At 42.2% G+C, this 12,500-nt stretch overlaps 1 protein-coding gene across 12 annotated transcripts in view; it reads right to left on the bottom strand.

The window, feature by feature from the left end:
* LOC123508858 (adenylyl cyclase-associated protein 1-like) overlaps positions 1 to 12,500 on the bottom strand; it is a 59,597-nt gene that overhangs the window by 21,097 nt on the left and 26,000 nt on the right. For 10 of the 12 annotated variants that reach the window (XM_045262838.1, XM_045262834.1, XM_045262840.1 and 7 more), the window contains one exon: positions 8,844 to 8,966. In XM_045262838.1, coding sequence (XP_045118773.1) covers positions 8,844 to 8,952 — 109 coding nt within the window. In that variant the 5' untranslated portion in view covers positions 8,953 to 8,966. Of the gene's footprint in view, positions 1 to 4,460; positions 5,020 to 8,843; positions 8,967 to 12,500 lie in introns of those variants that run through there. The other 2 variants (XM_045262829.1, XM_045262827.1) reach the window with 1 other exon arrangement.

Genomic DNA, 12,500 nt, shown 5'->3' on the forward strand with positions numbered 1-12,500 from the left:
CTCTCTCTCTCTCTCTCTCTCTCTCTCTCTCTCTCTCTCTCTCTCTCTCATGACCTTTTTTCAGTTCATGTCCTGTCTGCAAAACACACACACACACACACACACACACACACACACACACACACATAACCTTACCATACTCTCTCTCTCTCTCTCTCTCTCTCTCTCTCTCTCTCTCCAACTACCGTTACCTATCTACCCCAACACTCCCTCATCCACTCCTACCCTGCCCACCCCTCTCCACGTGCACTCTCCTCTCTCTCTCTCTCTCTCTCTCTCTCTCTCTCTCTCTCTCTCTCTCTCTCTCTCTCTCTCTCTCTCTCTCTCATTCCTCCAGATCAACACAAGCCCACATTTATCCAGCAACTGGTCACTCGAAGCAGGCTCTCTCTCTCTCTCTCTCTCTCTCTCTCTCTCTCTCTCTCTCTCTCTCTCTCTCTCTCTCTCTCTCTCTCTCTCTTTCTGACTCACTCCCACGAACACCTGTCAGCTTCCTGCAAACGTCTGCTCCTCATTACAGTCTTTTTGCGAGTGACTTTAATGGTTTCGAAATTGTAGAAGTGTCATCAGTCTCTCACTGTTTTGAAGTAATACGTTGATTCTCGAATTACGCGTTTTACTGGACAAGCTTTTCCCATTCTTGACCTCCTTTCGTGTGTGAAGAGTATTCCTGATGAGTGATGACACACATTCACACACACACGCACACACACACACACACACGGACAGATGGACAAGCAGGCAGAAAGTCAGACGAAGTGATCTTGATAATAAATTGTCACGTTTCTACTTTCTTGCTACTTAATTTTGCTAGAATAAAGTAATTGATGTTTTTATTGTATTTCACGCTAGATTGTCACGTTTCTGGCCCCTCAGCTTTCCAGAATGCAGTAATTTATGTTCTCGTTGTATTTCAATTTCTATATACAAGTCACGTTTCTAGCCATTCAGCTTTCTAGAATGCAGTAATTGGTGATTTTATTATATTTTAAGTACCAGATTGTCGCGTTTCTGGCCACTCAGTTTTCTAGAACGCAATATTTGGTGTTTTATTTCATTTCAAGCTCACTGCCTGTCTCATTTACACTTTCCAGAAAATTACTGGAGTCATCGTTTCGTGAAGTAAAAGAAATTAAAGCACTTCGTTAGTATCTCATAACTTCAGCAGCTAAAACTTCACCTCATAACTTCGACAGAAACTTCCATAATTTCGTCAACAGCTCTCATAAACTTATCAGAAGTTCTCGTGACTTCATCAGGAGCTCTCGTAACTACGTCAGGAGGCAAAAACAGATCGGCACAACTTCACAACTTCATGAGAGCAATTTATCGTCGTGACCTTGTATGCTTCTTGAGGAGGCCAAATCATCTTCACGAATCCAACAAACCCAGAACTTCCACAAAAATCAAAACCTTCTTAAAAAAAAAACAAAGCCCACATCAACAGAATACATCGAGAGAACACATCAAGAGAATACATCAACAGAATACATCGAGACCACATCAAGAGAACACATCAAGAGAACACATCAACAGAATACATCAGGAGACCACATCAAGAGAACACATCAACAGAATACATCAACAGAATACATCAAGAGACCACACCAACAGAAATTGTCAAACGAAAACTGAATAATAGAGGAAATAATTAAACGGACGGGGAAAAAAAAGTGAAAAAAAATGTCCGAGATAAAATAAAAATAAAAAGTTAATTAATATGGCGAAAAATGTCCAGAATAAGAAAAATTAAGAAATTCCAAAGAGAAAAATTTATGAGATGGAAAATTTAGTGAGAGGAAGAAAATGTAAAAGAAAAATGTAAAATGTAAAAATGTTCGGAATAAAAAAGATAATCAGGAGAAAAAATATCGTAATAAAATATATAAATAAGAGAAATGTTGCCAATATGAAAAAAAAAAAAAATGTTCCCAGTACAAGATGACCAGAAGAAGAAGACGAAGAACAATAACAAGAAGAAAAAGATGATAATGATGATGTGTTGATGATGAAAAAGAAAACGAAAAAAGGAAAAGAAAAAAACCCCGGAAAATACACCCACAATATCATCTAAACATCTAAACATAAAAATACAAGAAGGGAAAAATGTCCAGGAGGAAAAAATGCCCAGAAAGGAAAACAAAGTCGTCCACTCGAGCCGTCACCAGCCCAGAGCCCTTCGTCAGTAGTCAATGAGTCGTGCTGGAGAGAGAGGAAAGGTGGAGGAGAGGGTGGGCAGCGTTCTGAGGCTCGAGGAGCGGCGCTGTGTGTGTGTGTGGTGTGTGTGTGTGTGTGTGTGTGTGTGTGTGTGGGGGAAGCCAGTGTAATGCGAGGTCTCTCTCTCTCTCTCTCTCTCTCTCTCTCTCTCTCTCTCTCTTTACAAATATACAGTAATTTGAGAATAAAAGGATAGCATGCGAGTCTTAATCTCTCTCTCTCTCTCTCTCTCTCTCTCTCTCTCTCTCTCTCTCTCTAATTACCCCAGCTCTCAAAACCCAACGAATCTTGTCTCATTTAATCTCTCTCTCTCTCTCTCTCTCTCTCTCTCTCTCTCTCTCTCTCTCTCTGGTAATCCCAGCCCACAGCAACTCACAGCACACCAATCTCCCTTCATTCCATCTTCCACTAATTTCTTCCTCCCTTCTTTCTTTACCTCCTCTCTCTTCCTTCCACTCTCCTTCTCTGCATCACACAAAGAAAAGAGAAAAAAAAAAAAGAAAGCTCGTCTTAAACCCTGCGGTGAATATAGATTACCACCATCACCACCACCACCACCACCACCACTGCCATCATCATCTCCTTCTCCTTCTCCATTATCATTAACTCTCTACATTTCCTCTTTATTTACCCCAGCAGTTGTTTATGGTAATTGCCACATAAGGGGTTCTCAAAGACGTCTTACCGTGGACTGTGTGGTTGTGTGGTACTGTGTGGTGTTGTGGTACTGTGTGGTGATGTAGTGGTGTGTACTAACTTACATACTTAAGTTCACGATACGGTGGTGGGTAGGAAGTGTGTGTGTGTGTGTGTGTGTGTGTGTGTGTGTGTGTGTGTGTGTGTGTGTGTGTGTGTGTTGCGTCACCATTACACTGTTCCTGTCTTTGTTAGCGTGTCTTTGAATACTCCTTGTGTGAGAACGGTGTTAGTTTGTCAGGGTTGTTTGCTTGTTTTTTTCTTTGTTGTTGTTTTTCCGTCGTCGTTGTTGTTGTTGTTGTTCCTTTATTTCTAAGTATTGTTGTTATAGTGGTGCTGGTGCTGTTGATACTACTATTGCTATTATTACTACTACTACTACTACTATTATTACTACTACTACTACTGCTGCTGCTGCTGCTGCTGCTGCTGCTGCTGCTGCTGCTGCTGCTACTACTACTACTACTACTACTAAACTAATTCTTCTTCTTCTACTGCTGCTGCTGTTGCTGCTACTACTTCTACTTCTAAAACTAATTCTTCTGACTCATCCTCCTACACCACATGACTCAAAACTAGATCTTCCTCCGCCCTCGTCACCCAAACACACACACACACACACACACACACACACACACACACACACGGGCGCGCAGCTTCTTAATCACTGCCAATAATGACTTTACCGTTTTAAGCAACTGGCCGCCACAATGATGTCATATTTTTCACCACCACCACGACATCACCACCACACCACCACCACCACCACCACCACCACCACTACTACTACTATTACTACTACTACAGCTACTGCTGCTAGTACTGCTGCTACTGCTTCAGGTTTGTCATTAATGTTGTCAGTCCTGCTGCTATTGCTGCTGCTGCTGCTGCTGCTGCTACTGCTGCTGCTACTACCACTACTACTGCTACTACTACTACTACTACCACTACTTTTTTCTATTATTATTATCATAAAGATAAACAATAAAGAAAACGGTAACATAGAACAAAAACAAAGAACAAAGAAAAAGAAAAAAAGAAAAAAGAAAGGAAATGACTACTACCACCACCACCACCACCACCACCACTTCTACTTGTCACTCACAAACCCACCACCACCACCACCACCACCACTTCTACTTGCCAATCACAAACCCACCGCCACCAAGTCTCCCGCACTACCACCACCACCACCACCACCAGAACTATAAACAATAAACAAACACACACGCTGCTGCACAATGCCTATAGGGTCCAGCTCAAGGTTAATTAATGGTGAGGGTCTCGGTCGCGGTGTGGATGGCGTGTGGTCAGATGTGGGTTTTGCGGTCGTTCTGGTTCTCTCGCTCCAATGAAAGTTTAAGAGTTGGCGTTCAAGCGATGTTCACCTTTACTCGGCCACTGGTTATTGCTGGTTAGTTATCTGTTGTGGATGTTAGTGTGTTTGTATGTGTGTGTGTGAAGGGCGGGGCACCTGTCACGTATGAGTGCCGCTGGGTGGATTAAGGGCGTGTCACAATGCCACCCTGGGCGTCTCCTTACACTACCTGGGTTGGGATAAGTCGTGGGGCGAGGCGAGGGAAGTGTGTTGTGTGTCTGGTGGGTGTGGGATGGCAAGTCATGCTTCGCTTTCCTCTCCCTGCTCTCTGCTTTATTGCCCGAGCGATTCTGGATGTCCGCGATGTAGTTTTTCACAAGGGGTTGACTCGGCCGCCTCACCACTCTGCCTTCACGGGGTTTGGCGGCGGAAGGGGTCTTGGTGTCAGCGATGTAGCCTCTCACATAAGGTTGATGAGGTCCCCTAAGCACCTCACTTTGAGTTCTCAGCGGTGGTCTTCTCTCCCGTGGAGTGGAAGGGAGTTCACTATCACACTCGCTACACGAACACTGATCCTCGCTGGAGTAACCGGAGTAACACCTCAATTCACTCCCTGACGCACTGCTACACCCAACTGGCGACCTCCTCTTTGTCGACCTTCCCCTGCTACTGCTGCCACTTGAAGGGTTCGCGTCGCGGGTGGTGCTGGCGGTGACTCCCATAAGGACGGTACATGGACCCTCTCTGTTTCAAACCCTCGTCTCTCAATGGTGTGTCCAGCAGCTGCCTCCACTGCACTAAGCCTCTCGGTGTGACTCATAGCGGAGGAGTCACGTCGCTGTCAGGAGGGTCAACACAGAGACAGCTCAGCACCATTCAGCACAGTTCAACACGGCCACCACGCGCCGCCTCCCAGCACCAGCGAGGCATGAATAACAAAACACAGCACGGCGTCAGAAGAAAAACCGCTGCTCGCCCCGCTAACGCTGCCACCTGTCGCGAAAAGTGCCGGAACGGGAGGCACTGAAGGATGGACAGCAGCGGTATGTGGCACACTTTCGGACACAACACCCTATGCCTCCCCTGCAGCGATCACTCCTCCAACAGTCTCCCAGGTGACACATGCAAGACATACAGATTGCTTCAAATATTCTCCAATTTTCATCTTTTTTTCTGGTAAATTCTGAAACTTCCTGCCTGCTTCCAATTTCCTCCTACCTGTGGGTACCAAGACACGTATCCGCCAATTATGAATGACCCTTTTGACCTTTCTGGGACTATAGCATCTTTGTGGTACTTTATTTTTCGCTCTTATTGATCTTGGCCAGTGTTCCTTTACATAAATAAATAAGACGGCATTTATACACTATCCTACGCCTCAGCACTCCCACGTACAGCAAGTGGCGGTTACCTGGTTCTCGCACGCCAGCCCCTTCATTATCCAACACCTGACGCGCTGGAGACACTCACGCTACTCGTCTTCTTAATAGTACTCTTCACTCGCTCTCCTCCACCCACCTCACGCTTCCTACACATGACACCGAGCTTCATATTTGCGCACACGAGTTTATCAAGACACCTGTGGAGCTTAATTGACCTACTTTCTGAAAACTTCCATTTTCTTTTGTGTGTGTGAAATATAGAACGGGTTTTCCATCTGTCTGTCTGGTTGTCTGTCTGTCTGTCTCTTATTTTGTTCCAGGGTTCAAGATTCTAACACATAAAATAACAGTGATGATAATTTTACGCACTTCATTCAAATTGAAAAAATAATACTTCAAGATTAAAAACAAACAAACTGTGGTTCAAAATCATCAAACTATATCACGCTGAAAATTAAACAAAAAATAACAATACTTCATTAACCTTCAAATACTACATATACCTCGTTCAAAAGTAACAAACTACACTAAAGAAGATAATATTCCTCGTAGAAAAGTAAAACATAAACAAAATGAATCGCTCAAAAAAAAAAAAAAAAAAAACATTACAGAGAGAGAGAGAGAGAGAGAGAGAGAGAGAGAGAGAGAGAGAGAGAGAGAGAGAGAGAGAGAGAAACATTCTTCACTCAAAGCTCACACACTGCTGCAAGACCAGAAAACAACAAGCAGTACACTTTGTACGTCACATCAAACACGTACCTCCCTCCATCCCACCCTCCCACCCTGCCTTCCACTCACCCTCCCTCACTCCTACTAACCCACCCACCCACTCACTCACTCTACCTCCCTCAGTCCTTTACACCTCCCTCTCACTCCTTCCCATCCACCAAAACTCCCTTCCTCACTCTCACCTTCCCTTACTCCTTCCCATTCACCCTCCCATCCTCCCTCACTGCCTCCCACTCTCCAGTCCCTTACACCTGCCTTCCCACACTCCCTCACTTCCTCACTCCCTCCTTCCCTCACTACCTCCTCCCCTTCCACTCTCCTTCCTTCTCTCCTTCCCTCCCTCCCTCTCTCTCACTAGTTAACGAAGGTAAAGCCGAGAGGGTCGATTGAGGCGGAAAATGAGGACTTGAAGAGTTGTGGAGAATTTACCGAGAAACTGGATCGCTCAGAGGATGTGGAGGATGTTCAAAGGATGTGGATGATGTGGTTATGCGGTGCGTGGTTCAAGTGAATTTGCAAGACTAGGGTCCGTATTCAGAAACGGTTCACTCTCTCACCACGACTGTTTTCCAAGGCCACAGAGATGATTGGGCGGGATTTTCAAGGGTTTTTGTCCAGTTCATAATTTAGAAATCTTGTCAATCTGCCTCTAGAATCATAAAAATGTCTTAACCCCCTTCAGCACCATGACGCGTTTCCATATTCACTCTGGTTACTATTTGGTGATTTTACACAGCTTCAGAAACTTATGTTGGGGGATTAGAATAGTGAAGATTGTGGCCATTAATCTTCTGACCTCGATACACCCTTCGTTATGTCAATGAAATCATCTAGTCATACCCAAACTCGTAGTAAAAGTGCGTGCTAATACTGATGAGGTTAAAAACACGTGTAAATTTAAATAAAGCTTTTTGAAATAATAGAGGTAAAGCAGAGAAGTGTTTGAAAGTACGAGTCTTAGCTTCTATGGTGTGGCTAGGTAGAAGTAGCGTATGGAAGGTGGAATAAATAACATGAAAGAGGTGTGGAATAAATGAGTGTGGGTGTGGATGGAAGTAAGTGAGTGAGTGTGGAAGTGGAGAGGAGTGAGAGTGAGCTTGTAAGTTTATTTTGTAAAGAGTAATAAATGTGGATGTCACGGGAAATTTAACCCCTTCAGTACTGGGACACATTTTTACCTTAAGATTTAGATTAGATTAGATAATTTTATTTCAATCCCCCACATGGGTTTCAGAAGCTGCAAAAATCACCAAACAGTAAGCAGAATGAAAATGGAAACGCGTCATGGTACTAAAGGGGTTAATACGTGTGTGTGTGTGTGTGTGTGTGTGTGTGTGTGTGTGTGTGTGTGTGTGTGTGTGTGTGTGTGTGTGTGTGTGTGTGTGTGTGTGTGTGTGTGTGGGCAAATCTCTCCCTTCATCCTCTCACAGCGGTGGTTCTTTGTTAGAATCAGAGCAATGGAAAATGAAAGAAATAAAAAATGTTTTATGGACACGAGAATACATATAAAAAAAAAAATAGAGAATAAGACGCATTTAGTAATTTCTGGTAGAGGCTGCAGTGAAAAACTAAATATATTCGTCTAAAATAATAAATCAATACAGTTAAGAAATGAGAAAAACAAAACAGTGAAATTCAAAACAAATAAAACCACACATGACAAACCCAACCAAAAAATAATAAAACAACAATAAACAAATAAATAAAACACCAAGCAAATACACCAAATCTCACCACACCACGAAAAAAAAAAAATAAATAAATAAAAATAAAAACAAAACAAAAAACAAAGATGAATGAACAACAATATGTAAAGTAGGTTCCTTCACTAAAGCTTTCCGGGGCAGCACTTTTATAGGCCTATAATTTTTCTTATACCAGACTGAGACCAGCCTTCCTCTCCTGCCTGTGAGATAGAGCAAATGCATAGGAAATGAAGGAGGAGGAGGAGGAGGAGGAGGATTTAAAGAGGGAGAAGGAGCGGAAAGGGACGAGGAGGAGAAAACAGGAACGATGGCCAAAAAAAAAAAAGAAAAAAGAAAAGGAGGAGGAGGAAGAGGAGGAGGCGGCGCAGGTGGCTTAAGACTGTGGGTGGTGTGCAGAGTCTAACGAACAAACACACAAACATACAAGCACAAACAAAAGACTCAACAACGCATGAAAGAAAACACAAAAGAGAAACGACAGAATGGGCATGGAGAAGAGGAGGAGGAGGAGGAGGAGGAGAAGGAGGAGGAGGAGGAGGAGGAGGAGGAGGAGGAGGAGGAGGAGGAGGAGGAGGAGGAGGAGGAGGAGGAGACAATGGAAAGAGAGAAATGAAGGATGAGAATGAGAACAGAAAACCTATGAAGAGAGAGAGAGAGAGAGAGAGAGAGAGAGAGAGAGAGAGAGAGAGAGAGAGAGAGAGAGAGAGAGAGAGAGACTAAAAAACATAAAAAAATACATATAAGGTTACGATTCAAAATGGTGACAAGAGGAGAGAGAGAAGTCCAAATGATTACCTTGAGTCCCTGCAGCGCTACCCTGTCCCTTGTCCCCGACCCCGGCCTTCTCCAGCCTCTCCACGGCAGTTTCCAGCCGGGACACCAAGGCGGCTAATTCTCCAGCCATCACGCTCAGCAACTCTGCAAAGATAAACAGTTTAGTGATTAGTTAAGTGCTTGTGTACCGCCAGTCTTCACACACACACACACACACACACACACACACACACACACACACACACACACACACACACACACACACACCTTTCACATATTAGATTTTTGTCAATAAGGAAATTCGACATTATTAAAATCCATCTCGGTATTTAACCTAACAGGAGAGGTAGTGCAGAAATACAGCTCTCTCTCTCTCTCTCTCTCTCTCTCTCTCTCTAACACGATAGGTCAGCTGAATAAATCACTGGCACATATCGCGTGTGCCAAAAACATTCACATATTTAAAGAACAGTATGATAGAAAAAAAAAATAACATTAAAAGATTAAAGGTAAAGCGAGCTCCAGTGTGTTCTTTTAAAATTAATACAAAAAGTAACACACACACACACACACACACACACACACACACACACACACACACACACACACACACACACACACACACACAGTTCTATATTTCAAGGAGAACAATTACATCATGAACAGCATTTTTTGAAGACCACACACACACACACACACACACACACACACACACACACACACACACACATTCCTGGTACCAATATATTACAACTTTCACCTTTAGTGTCTCTGATCTCATACCCAGTGCCTTCATCCTTGGTTACTGACACACTCACCCTCACAACAACGCCCTTGCTCGCCCACTGAACTTCACCACACGAGGATAACACCCATCACGAGATCACATGCCTAACACTGAAGGGACGTGGTAATGTAGGCGAAAGAAAGATCTGCGTAGTAGCTGATGTCATTTTTCAGTTTGATGTCTTTTTTTTTTTTTACTTTTTATTATGTAAATGACATAAAATGATGTTAGCTTATTCTTTAACTTCACTTCAACTAACGTAATGTGATGTAGTATAGTCTAATTTAACTTAGCTTATCTCCCAGTTTTGAATAATTACTCTCTCTCTCTCTCTCTCTCTCTCTCTCTCTCTCTCAAGTCACATGCCTAACACTGAAGGAATGTGATAATGTAGACAAAAAAAAGATCAGTATGGTCATTTATTCATTTATTTATTTTTTTTTATTTTATTTATTTATTTTATTTATTTGTTTTTTTTTTTTGCTATTCTAATGACGCCAAATGATGTTCGCTTATTCCTTAACTTAACTCAAACTAACGTAATGTAATGTAAAATAGTCTAATTTAACTTACCTTACTTCCTAGTTTTGAATAATTACTCTCTCTCTCTCTCTCTCTCTCTCTCTCTCTCTCTCTCTCTCTCTCTTCTTACATCAAAAAACTATATATGACGTTAACCTTACCTTGACCTAACCTTTATCTAAATCGAGGAACCAATAACGCCCTAAAACTAAAATTAAAGTGTTATTGGCATGGTAAATGTCTCTGAATGTAAATGTAATGGGTAATGTCTATCTTCATATACCACTATCTTAACCCTACTTGTCAACCCTACTTGTCAACCTAACTTAGCCTATTTCAGTTTAACCCCTTCAGTGCCATGACGCGTTTCCATATTCATCTTATTTACTATTTGATTATTTCATACAGCTTCAGAAACTTATATGGGGGTTAAAATAGTGAAGACTGTAGCTATTAAACTTCTGCCTTCCACACACCCTTCCTAATGTCAATAAAATGTTCTCATCTCACACAAATCTGAAGGTAAAAAAGGTGTCCCAGTACTGAAAGGGTTAAGGAAGTTCAAATATCATCAACAATACCAAAGCGAAGCACAGTTGGTACACCTGTTTGCAATGGACCAATGTGAAAATATTTACTATTATCAACAAAATATCTCCGTTACCCACAATCCCGCATCATTTTCTTCAACAAGTACACCTTAAGCATACGTAAAAGAAAACGGAGAAACATACAGCAAAAGTATGTAAAATAAAGCAAAATCATGAAAATATTCAAAACACTCATTCAAAACCACCTCAGTTACCCATAAACCAACACAATTTTCTCTAACAGTCCACCTTTTTACTAATCAGAAAACGGGAATAATACAAACAAAAGACTGGAATCAATTGACAACTACGTAAACAACAAGCACGCATTCTATACCAAGAGGGAGAGATTTCAGGACATTTATCCCTTTCACCTAACTCTCGAACCTGCACGAGGACTGACAACTAAGTGGGCCTTTTTTTTTTTTTCGTTTCATGTTGCCCTTGACTAGTTTTCTCCTCTTAAATGAAAAATAAAAGCTCCAGGCACTGTTTTACCCTGACTGCAGCCACGATAGCTTTGGTCTAACTCACAGGCAGTCCAGGGCAGGAGCGGGAACTGACTGGCAGCTGGCCAACTCAAACCCCGCAGCGCACAGCAAGGGACGCAATGCTGAAGGGTCCCCGAGAACGCATTGGGTGCTTAGAATACGAACTGGCTCTTAGAATATGCACTGGGATCTTTGACAACGAACTGCTTCCTCCTCTCTCTCTCTCTCTCTCTCTCTCTCTCTCTGCCATTTAAGACATGTGTAATGAAGCGAAAAAGAAAGAGAGGCTATTTTGAGACAGAGAGAGAGAGAGAGAGAGAGAGAGAGAGAGAGAGAGAGAGAGAGAGAGAGAGAGAGAGAGAGAGAGAGAGAGAGAGAGAATTAAGAGGAAAAATATAACTTTTGCTTTACTGCACTAAGGTCACAAAATATATACTGCATTAGAATGAACGAATCTGTGTCTTCATGAACAAACTGCATGGGGTCTTTATGAACTTATTGGGGTCTCTGGAAACGAACTGGGGTCTTTGAGAACGAACTGGGGTCTTTAAGAATGAACTGAGGTCTCTAAGAACACACTGGATTCTTTGAAAACGAACTGGGGTCTTTAAGAACGAACTGGGGACTCTGAGAAGGAACTGTGGTCTTTAAGAACGAACTGGAGTCTTTCAGAACGAACTGGGGGTCTCTGGGAACGAACGAACTTTGAGAACAATCTGAAGGAAATGAAGTCTCTATAATATTTGAAATTTGCATTCTCTTTCGCTAAAATATTATTCACTCTCTTAACTATTTTTAAAAGACAGAGATAATTAGTCACCTTAGCATGCATGGGTCACTTTTTAGGATAAGGCAGGATTTTTGTTAAACTATCACAAGCATCATTTAAAATATCCTTAACTCCTTCAATACTAAGGCGACTTTTTACCAGGAGTTTTGGGTATGATTAGACGATTTCATTTACATTAGGAAGGGGCTATGGGGGTCAGAAGATTAATGGTCAGTCTTCACTATTTCAATCCCCACATAAGTTTCTGAAGCGGTATAAAATCGCCAAATAGTGACCGGAATGAGTAAGAAAACGCGGCATGGAACTGAAGGGGTTAATACTCCAATGACTCTACTAGAACGTGTTGAATGTAGTGATTGTAACGAAAAGTGAAATATTTGAGAGTCTTGTCCGTAATGTGTTAGTAAGATGACTTCATCGGAAAAAAAAAACGGCAGTGTCTCATAGTTTGCCTTTTCGTTTATCTTTTTTTCACGTGGATAACTGGTGTGTGTGTGT

The sequence above is a fragment of the Portunus trituberculatus genome, chromosome 25 (assembly GCF_017591435.1).
Source record: "Portunus trituberculatus isolate SZX2019 chromosome 25, ASM1759143v1, whole genome shotgun sequence".
NCBI lineage: Eukaryota > Metazoa > Arthropoda > Malacostraca > Decapoda > Portunidae > Portunus > Portunus trituberculatus.